General features: G+C 39.4%; 1 protein-coding gene across 2 annotated transcripts; it reads left to right on the top strand.

Moving 5' to 3' along the window:
- The first annotated feature begins 250 nt into the window (after window positions 1-250).
- Window positions 251-22,331, top strand: VIPAS39 (VPS33B interacting protein, apical-basolateral polarity regulator, spe-39 homolog). Of its 2 annotated transcripts, none has more exons than XM_006925484.3 (20): window positions 251-429; window positions 3,137-3,229; window positions 4,129-4,231; window positions 5,690-5,827; window positions 6,879-6,917; window positions 7,270-7,334; window positions 8,059-8,115; window positions 10,220-10,312; window positions 10,819-10,852; window positions 11,352-11,454; window positions 12,959-12,986; window positions 15,188-15,261; window positions 16,518-16,593; window positions 17,039-17,173; window positions 17,782-17,823; window positions 18,170-18,259; window positions 19,381-19,467; window positions 20,094-20,183; window positions 20,605-20,709; window positions 21,310-22,331. In XM_006925484.3, exons 2-20 carry the CDS (start codon window positions 3,137-3,139, stop codon window positions 21,328-21,330), a joined length of 1,473 nt encoding a protein of 490 aa, XP_006925546.1. In that variant the 5' UTR covers window positions 251-429; the 3' UTR covers window positions 21,331-22,331. The 2 variants fall into 2 exon arrangements, with proteins under 2 accessions (XP_006925546.1, XP_015455202.1); XM_015599716.2 differs by lacking the exon at window positions 251-429 and adding an exon at window positions 448-778.
- Window positions 22,332-23,038: the final 707 nt, after the last annotated feature.

Below are 23,038 nucleotides of genomic sequence, written 5' to 3'. Positions count from 1 at the left end.
TGCTTACTCGACCGTTTCTAATCCGTAGGGACCCAAGAGGACATATCTCATTGTTTCTCTGGACCCTGACTCGGCCCTGCTGAGCCTCCTGGGAGATGTAGTCTTGTTGAGTGACCCGCTGAAAAATCACGGAAGGTCGCGCTAAAAGTGAAGGAAACGACCTAGACACGGCGCATTGGGAATTCTGGGAGCTGTAGTTAAAAAGCCCTGCGGCCCGTCGGGGCAGCGCCTGACAGCAGAGGAGGAAGAAACTACAATTTCCAAGCATGCCGTGCGCCCTCTTTCTCGCCACACGTTCCCTTTTCCCGCCCCTCCCCGCCACTATTGCCTTCCGTCCCTTTTCTATTCCGCATAGCCAGTTTAGAAAGGCTTACTAAGCGGCCGGAGAGTCTTTCGCTGTCCTGATTGGGAGGGCTCGGAGTGGAAGAGGTGAGGGTGTCCCAAACTCCTTGGGCCGCGTATCGGGCTGAGTCCGGCCTCTTCGCATCGTGATCTTTTTACCCTAGTCTCCGAAGCGTCCCGAGATCCCACCCAGGCCTGACTCTCCAATCCGGAGTACGCTTAGGATTGGGGCTGCGAGTGAGCCCCGACATTTGATTTTGAAGGAGTATTTAGTCTACCAGAGATCCATCCCCTGGGCCCTGGCAATTGCGGCACATCCGTGGCTTTCTGGACGTTCGCCCGTAGTTTTACCTCACATTCCCTGGTCTTAGTTTATAGCCTCACCTATGTAGGCCTGGTGTGGAAGAGGATAACTGAATCGGAATCTACCTTCTTAGTAGGTGGTCTCTGGGATGTCCTGAGGCAGGGAGCGTGTTGGTTGTGGATTTTTAATTTTTCGCTCATCTCTGTTTTTTTCTTCCTTTGTCGTGTTCCTGTGTTTTCTTTGGATCTACTGCACTATTTTGTGGGCTCATAGTAAACGTGATGACAAGGACAAGCATCTGAAGTATTTTAAATCATTTCGGAACACCTTTCTCAGTCACTTTTAAAATTGTACCTGGTCGCTTTTTCACTTCTAGAGCCATTAAATCATCATCTCAACTTGTCTAGGTAAATCTAGGTTCCGATTTGGCACTAGAAGTACAAATTGGTGTCAAGTATCCATCCAAATTGCATGGTTAAAAAAGATTCCAGAAATCCTATGGTGGATTACTGGGTTTTTTAGACATATTCTATGCCTATCTGTAGATATTTACAGATATTTATTTACTGTAGTTAAGTAGTGACCCTCCCTAGTATTTCCTAGAGTGAAAAATAGAAGGACCGTGCAAGTCAGAGTGAGAATAATTCAAGAACCAGCAAACCAGAATCATAGGAGCAATTAGCAAGGGAGCTTTGTTGCTTAATCTTTTGTGCCTCATTTTCCTCATCAGTGAAATGGTAATGGAATCTGTCAGGCCTACCTTTCAGGGTTGTTCTGAGGATGACAAAGTAAGTGCTTTATAAACGCAGCTGTGCCAGAGACATCTACAGTATATGTTCTGTGAACACCTTCAGTGTGATAGCCACTCAGATTTTTTTGTATCAAATAAATTTTTTTAATCTTTAGAATTGCTTAAAAATATTTTCTTTCTAGTTTCTTCCAAGATACCATAATGATTCATTAATAATAAAAGTTAATACTGAACATTAATTTTGTGTCAGGCATGCATTGGTTTAAGCCTCACAACAATCCTAAAAGGTAGGTTTCTATTGTTAATGCCCATTATACAGATGAGGAAACTGAGGTAGGAAGTTGTCAGTAAGATTCTATACTGAAAGGAACTAATATTTAGTATTTACTTTCTGCTAGGCACTTTTTTAGGTGTTTCCTGAGTCCTACATATTCTTCACTGCAACTCCATATAGATAGGATATCATTCTTTCCAAAGCTTAGAAGTAAATGTATTTATCCAGTTTGCTCAAAACTAGAGAAACCAAGATTTGAACCCAAGGCTACCTGACTACACCTGTGCCTGTACCACTACAAGGAATGATTTCTTTATGTCTGCCAGCTTTTTCATTTGGTTTTGACTCCCTGGAATTACATTTACAAAAGAATTTTCAAGCTACATCTGGATTCAGTAGAAAGCAGTTAATGATGTCTGCCATGGGAAGGGACTAAGTAGTGGAAAATTCCCAACCATACCTTTGCCACCTCTATATGCCCTGAGTTGGGATATAGTTGGGAAGGGGAAGTAGAGTACATTAGGAGCCAGCAGAAATCTCAACAGGCTGCCAAGATGAGCATTTCTCAAGCTTCTATTGAAAAAGATGCTATTGAAATGAAAAGCAAATTGATCCTTTAAAATTTGACAATATGTAGCCCTTGGAGTTATTTTTGGTGCTGTGGAGGTTTTGGACCTAGTCCTTGGTTTAAACCAGTTTTCACTCTAATCCAATTGGCACTGATAGTTTAGTTTGTAATTCTAGAGCAAGTTTTTTATTCAGAGTAAAATCTAATTTTAGAGTAGTTAAGAGAGAGATTTGTGGTCTTTTGACTAATTATTTTATTTATTTATTCATTTTTTGTCCAGGCCCTCAATTCTCAGATTTGGGTAGATACTTGTTAATAAATTAATCAAGGTTGAAGATGCAGGCACAATAATTCTGCTCCTTTTGATTGCTTTGCTGTCTTTCAGGCATTTAACAAGCATAAATGAGAACAAGATATTTATCAGTTTTATTCACTGCAGTATTTGCAGACCCTAGAACAGTGCCTCATACGTGGTATTCAATAGATATATGTTGAGTACATGAATGCAGTTGTGTTTTGTTCATGATCAAAGTTGGTGATGCATTCTTATAACACTTGCCCGCCTTGTACTTTTACCTTTATACACACCTATGTTGAATATTCCAGCTCTGTTGTAGGGTCCTTCAGGAAAGGGACTGTGTTTTGCACTTTCTAAATATTTCATTCAACACCTGAGAGGGTGCCTTGAACAAAGTAGAAATCAATGACTACTTGTGGGTAATTAGAGGATCAGAAGCATGGTTCAGTCAGTTGGAAACCCAAAGATCTGATTTTATATGACAGGTTCAATATTTGTTTTGCCAGATTCCTTTATACATCCCTGATTACTGGGGGAAGGTTGTAGTTTTTTGGGGAGAATCCAGAAAGGTACATGTATCTGTTTTCCTCTTACTCCAGATGAATCGGACAAAGGGTGATGAGGAGGAGTATTGGAACAGTTCCAAGTTTAAGGCTTTCACCTTTGATGACGAAGATGATGAGCTCTCACAGGTAGGTTTCCAGGAGCAGTTGCTGAATGTTATACCTTCCTCTACAGTGCCACTCTAAAATTCTTTTTTTTTGCATCCTTGGTAATATGGCCTTTGACCATGTCTCCATTAGGCTCAGAAATGTTTTGGGTCACATCTTTAGAAAAATGTTCATGGAGAAGAGTCCTCAGAAAAGAACCATCCAGAATGAATGTAAAACCATTCTTGGCCCTTCTTACTTTATATTCTTTTTATTATCACTATTGTTATTATTATTATTATTTATGCCTATAGCACCTGGTCTTCCTAGGTGGTCTCCCATCCAAGTACTAACCAGGCCTGGCCCTGCTTAGCTTCCAAGATCAGACATCAGGCTTGTTCAGGTGGCATGGCCATAGACCATGGACTGTGCTCCACTGGGGCACGAACCCAGGACCTTCTGCATATAAAGCAGATATGCTAACTGCTACACTATGGAACCACGTCCACTTTATATTCTTAAAATGATTTATTTCTTTCTGTTTTTTTCCCCCAAGAACCCGAAGTCTTTTATCATGTGATATAATTTGTTATAATTGAAAGATGGACTGGATTGGAAGTTTTGTCTTTATTGTGTCTCTTTCGCAAATGGGGAAACATTCATTTTTGGAGAGGTAAACTCAGGTTTACACAGCAAGGCATTGCCAGGAACATGAGTAGAGCTCAAAAGTGGCTCTGAGCCCTCCTAACGCTTGCCACTAGACTGCAATGTTGGCTAAAAAGCAATTTTTCTTGGTGGTTATCTAGCAGGTTAGACTTTGTATTACAGAGAATGAAAGTGTTGACCATCTTCAGGTTCCAATTTCTTAGCCTTCTTAGTTGTCAAAGAGAGAGGTGGGAAGTGGTAGTTGCCTGAGTGTCCTACCTTATGTCCCTTTGCAGTTAAAGGAGTCCAAGCGAGCAGTAAATAGCCTTCGAGATTTTGTGGATGACGATGATGACGACGACCTAGAGAGAGTCAGCTGGAGTGGGGAACCTGTGGGAAGTAAGTAGAAGAGGCTCTTGGAGGGGATTGGTATTCAGGGTTCTTGTCACTAATGAAGGCTCCACTCGTTTGGCTCTTTAATGCTTGTCAGGAAAGGGAATGAGCTTAGACTATTTTCAGATGCACATATCTGGAAATTTCTCCCAGGAAAAGATCCTTGGAGAAATATAGCAGTAATTTCCATATGGCTAGGTCTGCTGTCCTAGAGCTAATGCTTGGATGGCTATTTCACAGTCGTTTGGTGTGCTTGTTAAAATTAGATTCCTAGGCCTCATTCCAGAGACTCTGATTCAGTAGATGATGGGGCATTGTGAAGGGGGTCTCGATTTGTAATAAGCGCTGTGAGTACTACTAATACATAGTCATATTTGGGAACTACTGACGTAAGTGCTCATAACTGGTTGGCAGAACTAACTTCCTGAGCCACCAAGTCTCACTGCCCAGCAATTATATAATACTATTTAATACCTTTGCAGAGTGTAATTTTTAAGAATGTTTTAAAAGTTTTTTTTTAAATAGGGACTACTGGTACATGATTTAAAAATCAAAAAATATTTAATGCAAACAGTCAAAGGTTTCCCTCCCACACTATCATGCCCCTACTCAGTCTCTGCACTCCCCAAAAACAACTGCTATCATTTTCTTCCTGTGTATTCATCGGAAGATTCTTTTTACATTCGGAAATGCATATGAGAATATATATTCTTACCCCCTTTTTATACAAGTGATGGCGTATTTTATACCCTGCTCTTTTTACTTGATAATGTAGTTTAGAGATCTTTTCATATTAGTACATAAAGAGCTTTCTTATTCTCTCTCCCTCTTTTAAGATAGCTGTATGATATTACAGTGTGTGGATTCGCCACAATTTATTTCACCAGTTTACTATTGATGAACTTTAGAGTGTTGTCAATCTTTTGTTTATTTTGCTCTCAGTGACCTTGTATTCTGCCCATAGATGACTATATGAAAGATCAAGTCCTAGAGCGGAATTATTGGCAGAGGATATTTGCACATGTATTGGATAGATATTGTTAAATTGCCCTTCACAGGGATTTCACCAGTTTGTACTCCCACAAGCAATGTCAGAGGGTTCTTGTTTTCCCACAGCCTTACCACCACAGGGTATTATTAAACTTTGGGATCTTTGCCAGTCTTAGAAAGGACCAATGGTATCTCAGTGTACTTTTTATTTACATAATTACTTATTAAGAGTGAAGTTGAGCATCTTTTTGTATGTTTAATAGCCACTTGAATTTCTTTTTCTGTGGTCGATTTATTCCTTTCCTTTGCCCATTTTTTGTCGATTGGTCTATTTGATTCTGCCTTGATTTTTGGAGTCCATGTTGGCCAAAGGACCAGGGCCTCTGATGAAAAGCTTTTAGAGTTTGTTGGAATGCTCGTTATCCAAAATTTATTTGGATGAGAATGACTGATTTAGTTCTTACTATCTCACAGGTATCTCATGGTCCATCAAAGAGACTGCTGGTAATAGTGGGTCAAACAGTGAACAGCTAAAGAGCCGAAACAGCTTCTCCTCCTATGCACAACTACCCAAACCCGCTTCTACTTACTCCCTGAGCAGCTTTTTTAGAGGTAAAGAGTGATGGTTAGGAATTCCCCTTTTCCTTTTTCAAAAAACACTTGTGCTATAATTTTCAATTTTTTTGAAGTATAAAGAATTATCTTTGCAGCTGGCAGTTGGGGATCAGGAGTGGGAGAAATGAGAAAAATTCAGAGGGATTGGATTGATAAATAAAATAGATATTAACCCTGTGACAGGTACTGGAGAAATTTAGCTAGATCAAAATTCCGCCCTACCGCTCTGCTTTACTATTGGAAACCCTTGTGCATTGCTGCTGGTGGGAATGTAAAATGGTACAGCCACTGGGGAAGACAGTATGGGAAGTCCTCAAAAAATTAAACACAGAATAACCATATGATCTAGCAATCCACTTATAGGAAAATACTGAAAAGCAGGAACTTGAATACTCCAATGTTCATAGGAGTGTTATCCAGAATAGCCAAAAGGTGGAAACAACCCAAATGCCCATTGACTGATGGATTGATTAGCAAAATGTAAAAGCAATGGAATATTATTCAGCCAAAAAGGAACAAAATTCTGACACATACTACAACATGGATGAACCTTGAGAACTTTATGCTAAGCAAAATAAGCCAGACACACACAAAAACAAATATTGTATGACTCTACTTATATGGGGTAGCCAGAACAGTCAGATTCATAGAGACAGAAAGTAGAATAGTGGTCACCAGGGGCTAGAGGTGAGGGAGTGAAGGAGAGTGGGAAGTTAATGTTTAATGAGTACAGAGTCTCAGTTTGGGATGATGAAACATTTCTGGAGATAATGGGAATGGTTGTACAATGTACTCAATACCACTGAACTGTAGACTTAAGAATGGTTAAAATGGTAAATTTTATGTATATTTTACCACAGTGAAAATATTTTTTTTCTTGCCTTTTTTCTCGTGTTATCTCAAATTTATGAAGTTGGATAAAAGCTTTTTTAAGCCTTAAGTACCCGTATTGCATAATAAGATTTTATATACATTATGTCTTTAATCAAATCTGAATGGCTCTGACTTGAACTGTTCACCTCTTCCCTCATGTGTTCTTTACTTTTAGGGAGAACTAGACCTGGAAGTTTCCAGTCCCTTTCTGATGGTAGGCATCGACCTATTTTCTTGATTACTGTGGTGCATGTTACTGATCTAGGGTACAGTCTGGGGAGTCATAGAGACAAGTGGTAATTAGATGATTTGATGGAATTTCTCCTGAATCTACATCATTATTAGAGAAGTTTTCTGATACTGAGTAAAGAGGTAGGGGTCATTCTGGTTACAGGGGGAATGGATGACTTCTAGAAATACTAGCTTTGGGGAGGAACCAAGATCTACTTTAGGCTCTAAAAGTAGTTTGGGAGCCTACAAGTCAAAAAAATGTGAGAAGAAGAGATTGAGGAAAGAGACGACAAGAAGATGGTGTCCTTCTGAACCCGCTGCCTGTTCTTTTTCAGCGCTGTCGGACACGCCTGCGAAAAGCTATGCTCCAGAATTGAGGAGACCCAAGGGGGAATATAGGGTGAGTTATATCTTTCTCTGGCATGACACTTGACACAGTTTAAAGTGCTTTGACATACATTATCTTGCTCAATCTGCCCAGCTTTTTTAGCAGTTGTTACTTTAATCTCCTTTTATAGGTAAGAAAACTGGGTTTCTAAACATTAGGGCTTGCCTAGGGTGTCACAACTAGTAAATGGTAGAACTTGGACTCAAAAATCTCTTCTGATTCAGTCTTAGCACACTTTCCTTTTCCATTTTGCTGCCTTTGGAAAGCTATACTTTGAAACTTTTCATCACTGCAGTCTGGAAACTTGGCGGAGCTCATGTTTCCTTGAAGCACATAAAAAAGCAAATTGATTCATAAGGAAGAAACTATATCATAAGGTCCAGAAAAGGAGCATGTCTTTCTTTTTCCTTATGATGGCAAAGCCATTACCTAAAGTCTCAAAAATGTGACTAATTGCATATAAGGTTTGGAATCCTAAACCAAAAAGCATAGAGTTACTAATTTTGTCAATTGATTCATTTTCTCTTTGATTCATTTCTTTCTGCCTGTCTTGTTCCTCTTTTAGTTCCTTCAGAAACTCAGAACAAGATTATTTCAGTTCATTTTCTTTCCATCCATTTCCTCACAAAGTATTTCCCCTTTAGGGACTAAGACTATGAGTTTGAGATGAAGAGCTGGCATACTGATAATTCTGACACCTTAACTTCCTGGGACTCATGCCTTGCTCATATTACAGGATTACAGCAATGACTGGAGTCCCAGTGACACAGTGCGACGCCTTCGAAAGGGCAAGGTAAGGCTACTGGGCAAGAATTCTTGTGGGATTTTTGGGGAAGCTGGTCAGTTCGTTCTCACAGGGAGAACATCTTGACCTCTCTTTAGTTTTATTTGTTAAATGAAGTGGTTTTCAGGAGGAAAATAAGTCCACGAAGAGGGAAAGTCAGCTGCAAAATTTGAGATTAGTGTTGCTTTGATAGGGTCATGGAGAAAGAGTGATGGATGAGAAGGAAGGGTACTTTTAAGAATGAGAGTGATCTTTCATGTTTAGATCTGATCCATTATAAGTTAACTTTTGTATATGTTGTGAGGTCAGGATTGGGATTCGTTTTTTTTTCCCATGTAGTTCTCCATTTGTTCCAGCTCTATTTCTTGAAATGACTGTCTTTTTTCAGTTGAATTACCTTGGTGCCTTTGTCAAAAATCAATGGATCATACTGTGTAGGTGTATTTCTGGACTCTCTTCAAGTTCATTGATTTATTTCTCAATCCTTTTACCATTACTATATCCTTGATTATTGTAGTAAATCTTGATATCAGGTAATATAAGCCCTTCACCTTTTCTCTTTTCTTCCAAAATAGTTTTGGCTAGTCTGGATCATTTATATTTCTGAGTAGATTTTAGTATCAGCTTATTGTCTACAAGAGAGCTGCTGGGATTTTGGGATTGTATTGAATTTATACATCAATATTGAGAGACTTGAAATCATAATAATGTGTCAAATGGATCATAGACCTAGATATAAGTAAATGCTAAAACTATAAATCTTCTGGAAGAAAATATAGTTGAAAATCTTTGTGACCTTGGGTTAGGCAGAGATTTATTACCTAGGGACACAAAAAGAAAAATTGATAAAATGGACTAAATCAAAATTAAAAACTTTTATTCTTTGAAAGCACTGTTAAAAACATGAAAATACCACCTTAGCTGGGAGAAAATATTTGCAAAATACAAATATTATAAAGGATTTTAATCCAGAATATATATTAAAAAAATGAATTCTCTTCCTATAATAAGAATATAAACAACCCAATAAAAAAAATTGGCACAAGATTTAATGAGTGATATCACAAAAAAGATATGCGAATGGTCAAGCTCTTGAAAAGATGCTCAATATTATTAGTTATCAAGAAAATGGGAATTGAAACACTGAGATACCACTATACAGTCACTAGAATGGCTAAACTGAAAAATACTGATCATACCAAGCATTGGGAGAATATGGAAGAACTGAAACTCATACACTGCCAATAGGAAGATAAAATGGTAAACCTACTTGGAAAATAGTCTGTCAGTTTCTTACAAAGTTAGATATACACTTAACTTCCTTCATAGACATTTATAACCTAAGATAAATGAAAACGTAGCCCATACAAAGATGCTTACACAAATGTTCATGGCAGCTTCATTCATAATAGCTCCCGAAGTGGAAACAACCCAAATATCCATCAGCAGATAAGTGAAGAAATAAATGGTGGTATATCCATATAATGAAAGACTACTTACCAGTGAATAGGAACAAACTACTAATACCACAACACATAGATAGATTGGTCTCAGAAACATGATATTGAGTGAAAGACCCCGGTTACAAAAGAGTACATATTGTATCATTCCATTTTTCTGAAATTCTAGAAAAGGCAAAACTTTGTGACTGATAATGAGTGGTTGCCAGAGGCTGGGGATGGGACGAGGATATTGATGTCATAGTGGACAAGGACAAGGGAACTTTTTGGGGTGATGGAAAGGTTCTGTATCTTGATTGTGGTAGTTACATGGAATTATATACTTGTCAAAATTAACTGAAATGTGCACTTAATATATGTAAATTACATGTATGTATGTAAAGTTTTTATCATTAAAAAGAGAACAGGTGATCTTTCTTCCTGTTGATTTTGGCAGGACTTCATCAGGAAACGAGCGTCTTCTAGGGCATGAGGCTGAACCAGAGAGGGAACCTACTATCTCATAGTGTGCTAGGGATCAGAGTATAAAAATAAAGTGGCTCTGCTTGGGGACATTTCCTTTCATTTTTGCCCATTCTTCAGTATCCAGTGACAAAAGAATATAGCAAATGGATCTTCTTCCTTGCACAATAACTCTGTTCTTATTCTGCCAGGTCTGCTCCTTAGAAAGATTCCGCTCCTTACAGGATAAGCTACAACTCTTAGAAGAAGCAGTAAGCATGCATGATGGAAACGTCATTACTGCAGTGAGTTGTGGGTTTTGGTTGTTGTTTAATTGTTGTTTTCATTAGTTTTGAAAATCCAATCAGAATAGACTTTAACATTTTAGATTAAATGTTAAGTAAAGATCCTGGATTTCCTCTTGGAGTCGAAGATTCTTAGTAATATGTGCTCTAAGACTTAGCTGGCAGGACACGCATTGTGTGTGGAATTCTTGATTATAACCAAGAAGCAGTAGGTTGGCTACTGTGTTCTAAAAAATAATCTGTGGGAGGAGAGATGTGAGAGTAGTCTTTCTCAGAGGGAGATGTCTCTTACCAGTATGGGCACTGGCATGTGGACTCCTAAGACACAACTCAGTTCTGGATGTCCATCACCTGTCATTCCATCACATAGAAAAATCTGTTGCCAGGATCTGCAAAGATTCTTAATGAGTTACTAATCTCCTTCTTAGACATCAGGTGCTCAAGGCAGGGCATTGTATTTGAAGGGTTACACAGAGTAATTCGTTCTTTGTTCTCTTTTCCTCTAGGTTCTGATCTTCTTGAAAAGGACACTGAGTAAAGGTGAGCATGGTTTGAGGGAAATCTTCAGTCAGCAAGATGTCTGCTACATTTGAGGGGAGAATGGCATTGTGGCCTTTCCTTATACCGGGATTCACCAGCATCAGGTCTGCTTCAGAGACAGCTGGGCTGGCCTGAGACCTCAGAGTATACATCACATCTCTCAGGGGGGTCATCATCCATTACTGTGATGATTATATTAATTACAAAGCCCCCTCTATTTGCTGGACACAAAGGCGGCTGTGTTGGTTTGAGGAAGTCAGAGTCGATGCTAAGTGCCTTATTTTTGGATTGGTGAGAACTGAAAGCTGACTCAGTAGTTAAGAGTTGCCCTGAACCATGGAATGTGTTGATGATGGACTGAGCCCATAGAGACAGGTACCATTAAAAACATTCCTAGTTCCTGATCAACGTAGAGGAATTAATGTTTGGAACGTGTGAGTAGGGAGACCAATTTCACACTTGAGTAATAGGATGTAATCTCTCCCCACCTAACTGTCAGAGATCCTCTTCCGAGAGCTGGAGGTGCGGCAGGTCGCCCTGAGACATCTCATTCACTACCTTAAGGAAATTGGGGATCAAAAACTGCTTTTAGACCTCTTCAGGTAAGAACTGATCATCTGGTCTGTAAGTGTAGTGAGTACTTTGTTCAGAGCACTCTGGAGGATATAAAGAAAGAAGACACTGGCCTTTTTTTTCTGAAAATGCTTATTAGACAAGATACTGAAATGTGAAAGGATAACTAATAATGCGCCACAGACTCTGATAAGTTGACAGTGTAGCAGGTGTTAAGAACCAGGCTCTGGAGTCACACACACCTGCATTAAATGCTGGTTCCACCACTTAATTCATAGAGTGACCTTGAGCAAGTTACCCAGCCTCTTCAGGCATCAATTTTCACATCTGTAAAATGAAGGTAATGATACCTACCACACAGGATCCTTATGAAGATTAAAAGAGTGTCGTGTAAAGTACTTAGGATAATGCCTAGTCTGTAGCATTAATCAATATTAAGCATTTTTAAATAAAAGACCTAGAGTAAAGGTACATTTTATCCCTAGTGATGGTAGTGAGAAGTATAGTGGAAGAGCAAAGGAAGCAAATATAATTTTCAATCAGGATACTCGAGGAAAGCTTCATGAAAGTGGTTAGGAGTTGAGTCGGGCCTGTGAGCCTAGGTGGGATTCTGATAGGTGGAGAGGTAAGAGGTAAGCATGTCTGCTAGAGGCTAGGAGGGTGGGGATATCGTGTTTTCCTTCCCTGTCTCATTCCAATCAGTAGGGACTATTTCTCACCTTTAGATGAAAATATATGTATATTGTGTTCTTTCTTCAGTGTCAGAAAAGGGGTTGGAACTTCTATTGAGGTTGACATGTGGCCTACGGCAACTCCAGTTACCAGTAGCTCCAGTACAGTGATGAGCTGCCCCCAAAACTAAGGTGGTCATCTGGTTAGGATCAAGATTACAGATGGTTAGCCATGAATTTTCAGAAGACATGTATATTGAGGCCGTCTGTTCCCTTCCTTCTTCCCTCCTTCCCTCCTTCTCAATCAACAAGGCTTTATTAAGCATCAGCTCTATGCCAGAACAGTGATGTTAATTATAGGGACCATTCAGAGTAAGAAGGGATCAGAACATAAAAGTCCTTGTTCTCCAAAGCCTTACTACCTTTTGGGAGAGACAGAACACACTTTACACTGTACATGAAAATGAGAACAATATAGAAAATCTGTTTAAGATTGTATTGACAGATGAAGAGTGTTCTTTCCCCAAAACCTATAACATTACTGTGGGCTAAGGTTTTGTGGAGGCTCTGAACCTTACTGTCAGACCTGGTAACGTTGCACAGTTATTTAGTGCCCTGCAATGCCTTCTTGTCCCTGCTTTTCGTTCAGCTAGAAAGATCAGGGGAACAATGATAGCTGACCTACCGTGTGTTTTCAAAGGGTTGCTGGTGGTAGAAAGTTTAAGAAGGCAGGGGCTTATCTCGTGTATGAAGGCAAATGAGTTTGAATTGTGTTTCTCCTAGAGCAATCATCTTATTTTATGAAGTTATACTGCCTACATCAATAGATAAAAATGCCTCGCTCCCTTCTGCTTCTTCCCAGGTTTCTAGATAGAACGGAAGAGCTTGCGGTAAGTGTGGCCTTTGTTTCAGTCGGGGACCTATGTAACAGAAATCTAAGCCAAAGCCCAGTCTCCGAGATCTCAGAGTGACTGAACTATTTCCTTTCCTTTGATATTGATTATATACCCAGAAGAGGGAGGTATCTGGGAAACCTGAAAACTTAATCCAAATGATGCACTGTTTTATTATTTTTTAAGTGCTCTTTTGATTGAATAAATATTTTTTTCTTTAATAAATGAATGAAAAATGGCCTGATCAATTTGTACTTGAGTTTTAGTTTCTAGTTGTTTTCAACTTCTGGTCTATAGGAACTTTTGTGTTTTGGCTTCTAATACTAAAGAAAATGTTGAAAGCTAAGAGAGATAGGAAATCAGATGTAGGTCAAGAAGAAAGATAGGTCAACCTCGTGGTACATGCAATACACGTTTTGGCCAAGAGCTCAGGAACCGAGTATTAATAGATTTGGGGAGATTTTCACCATCATAGAATAAACTCCTGGAATATGAAAATAAATCTGAAATTTTACCGTAAACTTAATCGTATTAGTAAATCTTTAGTGATCCATTTTTTAAAATGTGACATAATGTAGGGGTAAGAATTTCCCAGCACCATCAACAAATAGCAAGGTTGTTCCTTTAGTCACTGTACCACACATATGTGGTGATATCGGTATTCACATACAGCTGGCACATTTAATAATGTTAAACTTCTTTGCACAACAGAATATAATTCAGAAAAAAAATCTTTTGTAACATTTTGTAAAAAGAACATGTACTTAATTTTTAAGTCATGGTAAAAAAAATCTCAAAAATCCTTTAATTTAATGAAAATGGTTGACAGATTATAAGTAATCATTTTGAAAAGCTTTTTGTTTGTTTTTAATCTCCATAGGTTTGAAACTATAAGGAAGTTTCTTCATGTAGCATTCTTAGAAAGTTTGTTGTTTTAAAGTTTGATTAGTGAAAATAAATGTGTTTTAGGTAACTTTTTATATAAAAGTTTCATATTTTTTTCATATTCTCTATTATGTTTGAATTAAAGATGATTTATCATGCATGTTGCTATATATAAATTTGGAGTTTTCCAACCTCGTAGACTTTGGAAGTGGCAAAGCTGGTAGTTTGCTTTAAGTTTATCCTCAGAATATGAAGCTTTCCTAAGTAGGATTTTTTTTTGAAAGACTTAAAGCCAAAAAATTACAGCTCTTATAGGTTACTTTCTTTAATATTAGAAATGATTATATACCAGATATATACTAGATATTTTACAAAGATTAGATTATGATATAATGTATCATTCACATCCTTATACTTATCTGTTGGCTCTAAAAGGATATACTGTCCTTCCTAGAGCCAGTTCATTCTCATAATATTCATATTAACCGTCAATCTATTTTTTTAATTCTCAGAAAGTTTTTAATAATTTTACGTGAATTTATAGCTTTCACAACCATTATTAATTATTGCATCATTTAAACTTCAGTTCATTTTTTAGAATTTTAAAATAAAAAGCACATAAGATTTTCTTTCAGAATTATATTTAGAACCTATAGTATTCGAATGTGAGTATTTAGCTATCAACAGTGAATCAGAATGACATGCCCTATTCATGTTACCAATAATTGTTAATTGTTAGATACTTACAGGATCATGCTACCATTGATCATGTACAAGGTCAAGGATGCCAAAAATAACATTGAAGGTAGGTATTTAGTCCTTCTGCCTTTCAAAGGCTAAGGCCGAAGCAAAAGCTAGTTTTGGTTAAATACTGAAGCTAAAGCCAAACTTCAAGGTAAAGCTAGTTGTTCCATCTACTTAGTGCTTTATTGTAGGTCAGCACTGTCCAGTAGGACTTCCTATAATAATGGGAACATTCCATATCTGTGCTGTCCAATATGGAAGCCACTAATCACATGTAGCTAATGAGCACTTAAAAAGTAACTAGTACAACTAAGGACCTGAATTTTTAAAAATTTAATTAGTTTAAATTTAAGTGTAAATAATCGTAATGTATACTGCAGTTATAGATAAACCAGATAGTGATTCTGAATCGCTCTTTGCCCTCCCCCTACCCCCACACTCAATCCACACTGAGAAGAAATCTCCGATAATGAAGAATTTAGTTTTTAAGCGTGGAAAGTCTAATTACAGAGCTACCTCATCCTTCTAAGAAGGCAAAATATATCAAGGCCTTTCTCTGTTTTTTGTAGCTGTCCCATTATCGAGAACACTTGAACATACAGGACCCTGAGAAACGAAAAGAATTTCTTAAGACCTGCATTGGGTGAGTATGGGGGAGAAATGTTTTTAAGTATAAATACTCTCAGGCAGACGAAGAGATCAAAAGAGAGTGGAATGGATAGATAGGGAAGAGACCGAAAGAGAGTGGAATGGATAGATAGTTGAAGGGAGAGGCTAATAATGGACCACATAAGTATCATTAAAGATTTTCTTACTCAGGGGTTCCAAACACTAGTCCCCAAAAGAATTTTCATTGATCGGTGGTAAGTTGAGAAAAATTAAGATGATATAGAGAGTTTTTTTCTAAAGCTAAATTTATTTAATTGAAAGACTTGCCTTTTATTCTGAAAATTTTTCCCTCCCTTTCTTTTTTGGTAGTAAAATGGACTTTAATTCTTTTTATTACCTTATGTATTAAAATAAAAAGTTGGTAACACTTTACCTTACATATTATTTTCAATGTTAACTGGTCCTTGAAAACACAAAGCTTAAGAAGCACTGATTCAGTACGAGCTTTCACCCAGACTAAGTCCTTGTAAAAACCAGCCCCACACATTACTCTTCCAGAGTAATGGAAGTAGCTGCTCTTGGAAGTAGCTCATTTTGTTGTTGGACAACCTTCATGATTGGAAGGTGATTCCCTAATTGAACTGAATCTTACTTCCCTGTATCTTTTAAGACAGATATAGAGTGTACCCAACAGACCTTGCTTCTTCGGGTTCAGTATTCACAGCTGTTTCAGTCATTCCTCATGTGACATGGTTTCCAGGTTTTACATTTAGAAATTTGTTTATGTCAGTCAGTGCAATCCTTAATTTTAATGTTACCAAATACTGAACTGTGTCATATGGCCTCTGGTAAACAAAGAGACATTAGGATGCTGTAGTAACTGGAACTTACTGCTATCTCGCTTTATCTCTTCTAAAACTTAGCTGCGGCTCACACTTATCTGAGACAGTGGGTGGCTCACTCACTAGCTAAGTGATCCATCGAACATTCTAGCTTCCACAATGAGAGGATTCTAATTCATTTCTCAACAAAATCGCTAATGACTATATATATTTTGTGGACTTTTAGGATCCATCTTGAATTAGCAAAACCTTAAATACAAAATCCCAGCCAAGGTCTACTGTATCCTCTGCTCTGTTTCTCTGCCTTTTAGGGATGATCTAAGGTGAATTGAGATCAGATTTATGAAGCACAGTGAGCCTTTTATGCTTACAGTGGTGATTTGGTTTAGTTGGGTTTGTTTCCTGTTTGAGTAGAGAAACAGGTACTAACCTTCTGGCCTTCTACCAGTTTGCCATTTTCAGCAGAAGATTCTGCACACATACAAGACCATTATACACTCCTGGAACGTCAGATCATTATTGAGGTTAGACTCCTCGTCTCTACGTTTCTGCTTCAATTCCAATGTTCAATGCTATTTAGCATCTAGGAGACATCTTTGTTCTGGCCATATATGTCATTTTCTGTTACAGTCTCAGAGAGCCTTTCATTTTTTCCCTCTCCATGTTAACCCCTTTCCCTCCATTGTTCTCAGGCATCATTTTTCTTCTCACCTACTGTTAACTCAGCAGTATTTCCTCTTCATCCCAGAATTCCCATTTCATCACCACTACTAGTTTTCCTCCATCCAAATTAGATCTGTCATCATTTTACGGATTTGAAACTCCCCTGGGATACCCTGGGCAATTTCTTTTTCTCTTCCTTGCCCCTTTCTAGAGTAGGAAACACAGCTACTGTAGTATTAAAGGTTTCTCTCCTGCTTCTAATCCATGGACATTGTTCTTTTTTTCGCTTGGCTCACTCCACCACAGGCAAATGATCGACACCTGGAATCAGCGGGCCAGACCGAGATCTTCCGGAAGCACCCTCGGAAAGCTTCCATACTCAACATGCCACTAGTGACGACGCTTTTCTACTCCTGCTTCTACCACTACATGGAGGCCGAGGTACAGACAAAATGTGAAAGACCCCACACACTCAGTGTACCGAGGAACCTAGTTTGAAGCCAGTATTTTTATGTACTTTTATTAACAGTGGGTGTATATAGTTCTCAGAAATCCACTTGGATGCTTTCCTGGCCCACAGCAGGGGTGAGACGAGAGAGAAAAAGAGGTTTGTAAGGGCTTGCGTGGCTTCCAGTGAGCTGGCATGTACCATAGCACATTCTGTATCAATAGTGCTGGTCCTATAGCTGTCTATTCAAAGGTTCATCATTTCAAACAGTTTACACAGTGTAGAGAAAAGCAGCAGGGTGTCGGGTAGCTGTGGCTACTTTAAAACAAATTTTTTTGAAGAGGTTTGAATTTAATGATCACAGATGGACATTTGGATTAGCATAAAATTGGGGAAAACACCATACTTATTAATCTAGCCCCATTAAGTTAGGTTGTGGTGACATCTAATAATACCCGATGGAGCTTTTCTTTTAAAATAATTTCTGGGTTTAAATGGTTACAGAGTGAAATATAGAGTCTAGGTAGTGGAAGAGAAATGGGGTTGGTAGGTATTTGGGAAAGTCAGTAACACTAAAATTCCTTCTCTGTTTTCATCCTAGGGGACATTCAGCAGTCCGGTCAATCTGAAGAAGACATTTAAGGTATATATAAACTGGTCAGTGTTTTGGTAAAAGTAGTGTCATGGTACTACGTGGAGTGGATGTTGCTTTGTAACCCTGTACAGTAAGTCCCTTGATATTCAGGATTAAAGGTGGAAAGGAATGTATTTGTAGGAAGTGAGATAAGGCTTTAATTGAATGGCCTGCCACAGTGCTGCAGTGCTGGGGCTTGGAAATTAAGGGGTTCTTGAGGACCAAGAGATTTATGGATTTTAAAGGGCAGAATCAGCACTATAGTATATTTTTCTCTATCTTTTCCAGAATTCTCATGTACCTCCCCTAGTACATTTCTCCTTCCCCTTAATCTTTTTTGGTCTCTGCTTTCTAGATCCCAGATAAACAGTATGTGCTGACAGCTCTGGCTGCTCGTGCCAAGCTTCGAGCCTGGCATGATGTCGATGCCCTCTTTACCACAAAGGTGGGTTCCCTGGAATGGCTTTGTGCCACTGCTGACTTGGACATGTCATCTTGTTATCCCAGGCCTCATGGGAGTCCCAGGTTCTACTGACTGGCTTACAATTTTCTTCCAGCTTTTTATTTTTCAAAATTTCAAACCTAAAGCTGAAACAATAACGTAATGAATACTAATTGTCTTTACCTACTTCATTAATTTATTAATGTTTTTGCTATATTTGCTTTCTCTTTTTCTATGTGTATGTGTATAGAAAAAGAGAAAGCAAATATGCCTTTTTCTTTTGCTGAAATTTGAAAGTAAGTTTTAGACATCATGACACTTCTTTATTCTTTAAAAATTTAATCATTTATCTTTCTTTAAATCAATGTTATTAACACTCTCAAGAAAGTTAACATTAATATGATGCTATTATATATATTTGTGTTATTTAAATATTATACATTGTATTTAAATTAGAACTTTTTTGTTTGTTTTTGTGTTTGTTCACTGTTAGGATTTAATTAAGTATCTTGCATTGCATTTGATTGTCATGTTTCTACTGGCTGACATTTTAAATATTCATTTTTCATTATGAGTTTGAGAATTTTGTTTTTCCCTTTTGTTATTTAATTAGTTACATTAACTACCAATACATGCTTGTGTCCAAATCAAACACTGTATAAAAATATAGAGAGTTGTCTGCCTTCTAGCTCATTCCATTCCTCGAGGCAAACACCATTAAAAGTTGGATGAGTACTTTCCATATCTTGCTTCATGAATTCATAAATAAATACCTTTATCTAACATAAAGCTGTAAAGGATAGGATTTTTCTACCCAGTTAAGTTCATACTACAAGTATTGTTAGGTAAATTTACTCATTTCATTTAGGCCTATTTCACAGACTTTTTTCTACATCATTGCCTGTAAATCTAAGACTTATTTCATACCTTTGACTCTTTTCCACCCCCTTAAGTTCCTTGACTTTTCTGAAAAACTCATCTCTTCAGTTTCCTGTTCCCCACCCCAGTCCATCCAGTCTCACCACCACATTATTATAGTCTGACCTTAAAATGTAGGGAGACTATCTCAGAGAGTGTTGAGTTCATGACTGGCCTAGCTAACTTCTGCCATTTACCTTTTTCAGAACTGGCTGGGCTACACCAAGAAGAGAGCACCCATCGGTTTCCATCGGGTTGTGGAAATTTTACACAAGAACAGTGCTCCTGTCCAGGTAATGGCTCCTGAGGAGAGCTGGGTATTGGACCCTCTAGGAGACCTAACTTGTAGCCTCTTACTGGTCAGAGACCTGGCCTATACTGGTCTTCCCTTAAAGGCAACATAATGGCTATGTTGAGTCTTGAGATAGAAAAGGTCAGGGAGGGAAGTTCTCTTCTGCCTTTGAGAGGTAATATGCCCTCTTTGAGGAGCATCTCCTGTGTTTAGCCATGTGGACTATGGCAATACTGTTCAAACGATGGAAAAGGAGAACTCACTGAGAAGGGACACCGGGGTGCAATGGGCACAGGGCTGGATCAGACCTAGAGCACGCCTGCTGCTGACATGGGATCCACTCTAGGATAAAGAGGAACGTGCTCTTCCCTCCTTTCCTGAGGGAGCACGGAAGTGCTGTCTGGAATCCACATCATTTCCCATTGCAGAACTAGTCCCGAGATTGATGATGGGAATTGTAGTCAGATGCTCTACCCCCGAGCTACACCCCCACCTGATGATGAGAATTGTAGACGTCAGGTATTGTAGACAAACTCTTTTGCCTTCATTAGGATTCTTTTTCTACCTTTCAGAGCTCTGTGTTTTATGGGTCTGGGAATCATTAATCAGAAGTACCTCTCCCCACAGATATTACAAGAGTATGTCAATCTGGTGGAAGATGTGGACACAAAGTTGAACTTAGCTACCAAGTTCAAGTGCCATGATGTTGTCATTGATGTGAGTCCCCAAGAAATAAGAACTCTGAGTTAGCCCCTCAGTGAAGAGTGGGGATTATGATATTCTCTGTCCTGTATCCAGAGATACTTCTATCAATTTTGACTTAATGGACAAAATAGTGTGGCAAGAGTTAGTTTGGAGGCCAGCACTCCTGTGTTATTTTCCCTGCTCTCTGACTGCTTTCTCTGTGCTTTTGTAAATTTGCTGCACTCGGGGAATTCATAGAACTGAATCAAGCCACATAAGCTCTGTAGACTTCACTCCAACATGGAATTCCACTGGGACTCAACCCCGCTGTCATCCCACTGTACCCTCCCAGCCTCTTCCTGAACCTTGGCTTGATGTGGGAGTGACAGAAAGAAAAAGACCTTCACAGAGAAAGCTGACTGGGGGTCTTATTATTTGTCTTCTTGGTTTACAGACTTGCCGAGACCTGAAGGATCGTCAGCAGTTGCTAGCATACAGGAGTAAGGTGGATAAAGGGTCTGCAGAGGAGGAGAAAATTGATGCCATTCTCAGCAGCTCGGTGAGCAACTGTAGCTTACCTCGCCGGCCGTCTCAGGAGACAAACGGTTCACAGAGTAGCATCAAGTGTATACAGGGGTCATCTGGGGACCTCGGGCTGAGACTTAACTACAATGCTCTGATAATTGTTAAACCTAGCAGGCAGGAGGGACCAACTGCTGGCAGTATGGAAGCAGATGTTGGATTCAGCATATCCAGACTGCGTAGCTTCCTGAGGATGGATAGGACCTACCCGTTGGAAGTAAAAAGGGGGTAAAATAGATTTTAGCTATTCGGGGAACACAACTAGCTATCTCTCATAGCATGAAATTGTTGAGCTTTTTGTTAATGTCGATCTTAGTTCCATGTTATATCTTTTGGGACCTATTGGGGGTCATCAGAAGCTAGTGAATCTTGGTCCTGAGGAGGACAGGACTGGAATAAATGCCCAAACTCAGGCTTGTGAGATACAGAATAGGTGTCTAATTGGATTCTGAATAAATGAATGCTACCACATAGTTAAGAAATTTTTCAATTCTTCTCTTTTCCTTACAGTACCTAGCTGTGAGCCTTGCTTTATTTGGAATCAGTGAAAACTGACCATTGTTTGTTCTTTCCACAGCAAATTCGATGGAAGAATTAGTGGCATTAGCTACCCTGAAACCTGCCTCATTTCCTTCTTTCCTGCCTGTGAAAGTAGAGAGAGCACTCTTCTTTGGGAGAGTTACAGAATCATATTGCTTGGGCCCATCATCTACAGGCAGCACCAGCTACTACTGGGACAGAAATCAGCGCCTTGACACAGACAGCTTCCAATTGATCTTCTGTCCAAGAGCCATCATCTAAGGGCCAAGATCTAAGTCTTTGGCTCATGAGAAAGATTCTCTCCACCTGGTGCTCACATGAAGGTGGGAGTCATTTCTAGATTGGACCCACATTGGGCAAGATCTCTTTTGGTCTAAGGAAAGCGACTGCTCTGGAAAAGAAGTCTCCTAGACTAAGAGGGGCAGGCAGGTGTCATAGGGTGGCTACTCCATTCTGCTCAGCTAATTACGACCCTGGACTTGATGCTGGACATTGCAGTTCTGCTGTGAAGGAAGTCAGAACAGAGCCCAAATGGCTCTCTCCCAGGGGCCTCAGGAAGGGGTGCCATTGTTGCCAGGACCTGCTGGAAATGCCCTCACACCAGACTGCACAGAGATGGCCTAGATATTGTGTTTCTTCAGCCAGTATCCCTCTGCTGCCCCGGTCTACTGTCAGTCTAAAACCTTGTGGTTCTCTCATCTGCAGACTGAGATGACCTTCTGTGGGTGATGAGAACATCCCCATTATCTTTTCCTCTCCTTCCCCCACCCCAGACCCACAACCTCATATGGAGCTTGGATTCAGCAATGCTGGAGAGCTCTCTTTGTACACAAATCTCATTTCACTAGCAATTCCAGAAGTTTCACCAGGGCTAAACTCAGCAGCATTTCTGACTGTTAGGATATTAACATGGTTTTAGTTTCACACCTGGCTTTCAAGAGGATATTATGTAATGCTAGATTCCTGCACTGTACCAATATTAGCCTCTCTTCTCTGTGACTGAACTGGGTTTTTCCAGACATGCGTAGACTCCCAATAAAGCTGTTTCTTCCTTGGTGCCGCCTTTCCCTCCCGGTTGTTTTGTGTAAAACACTGAAATAATTGCCCTGTCTCTTGGGACCACTACAGATCAGCCTCAGTGACTGCATTCAGCAGCCTGTCAACACATGTCAGGTTATGGAGCAGTGATGCTTAGAGAGAGCAGGACCATGTGAGTTGACAGGAGCACTGAGCTGGGAGACAAAAGACCTGGCCTCTTGTCCCAGCTCTGCCATTGACAAGCTGTGTGATGGTGGGTGAGTCCCTTTCTCTCTGGACTCGTTATCTTAGTCTGTAAGAGGAGTGCCTGATTCTCTCAGAGCTTGTACAATTCTATGCTTCTGTGATTGCATAGTGGATAATGAGATAGGAAGAAGAGAAGATGCTGGTACAGAGGCATACGGAATGCTTTAAGGCAACCTGGTTTTCAACTGGAGGCAATTTTGCCCCCCAGGAGGTGTGTCAGTGTCTGGAGACGCTGTCGCCACAGTTGGATGCTGCTACTACTAGTAGATAGAGGCAAGGGGTGCCGCTAACATCCTACAGTTCACAAGACAGACTCCACAACAAAGAATTGCCCTGCTCTAAGGGGTTCGGACTTCAAATCTCATTCCTCCACTTTGCAATTCCAGGTAATTCGTATTTGGTTCCTTTCCTGATCGATCATCACGCTTGCTGTTGAAGAAACAGGAGTTTAATTTGCTAAATTGTGCTAAAATTATTGGCTG

This window comes from Pteropus alecto, unplaced genomic scaffold (assembly GCF_000325575.1).
Source record: "Pteropus alecto unplaced genomic scaffold, ASM32557v1 scaffold8, whole genome shotgun sequence".
Taxonomy (NCBI): Eukaryota; Metazoa; Chordata; class Mammalia; order Chiroptera; family Pteropodidae; genus Pteropus; species Pteropus alecto.
Note: the sequence above shows the minus strand (reverse complement) of the source record. Positions and strands in the feature narration are given on the sequence as shown.

Excerpts from the sequence above, each read along its gene's own strand:
- VIPAS39 (XM_006925484.3), top strand. The coding sequence starts at position 3,137 with ATGAATCGGACAAAGGGTGATGAGGAGGAGTATTGGAACAGTTCCAAG. Across the intron at positions 19,468-20,093 it reads AGAACAGTGCTCCTGTCCAG|ATATTACAAGAGTATGTCAA; the intron begins GTAATGGCTCCT and ends CTCTCCCCACAG. Across the intron at positions 20,184-20,604 it reads GCCATGATGTTGTCATTGAT|ACTTGCCGAGACCTGAAGGA; the intron begins GTGAGTCCCCAA and ends CTTGGTTTACAG.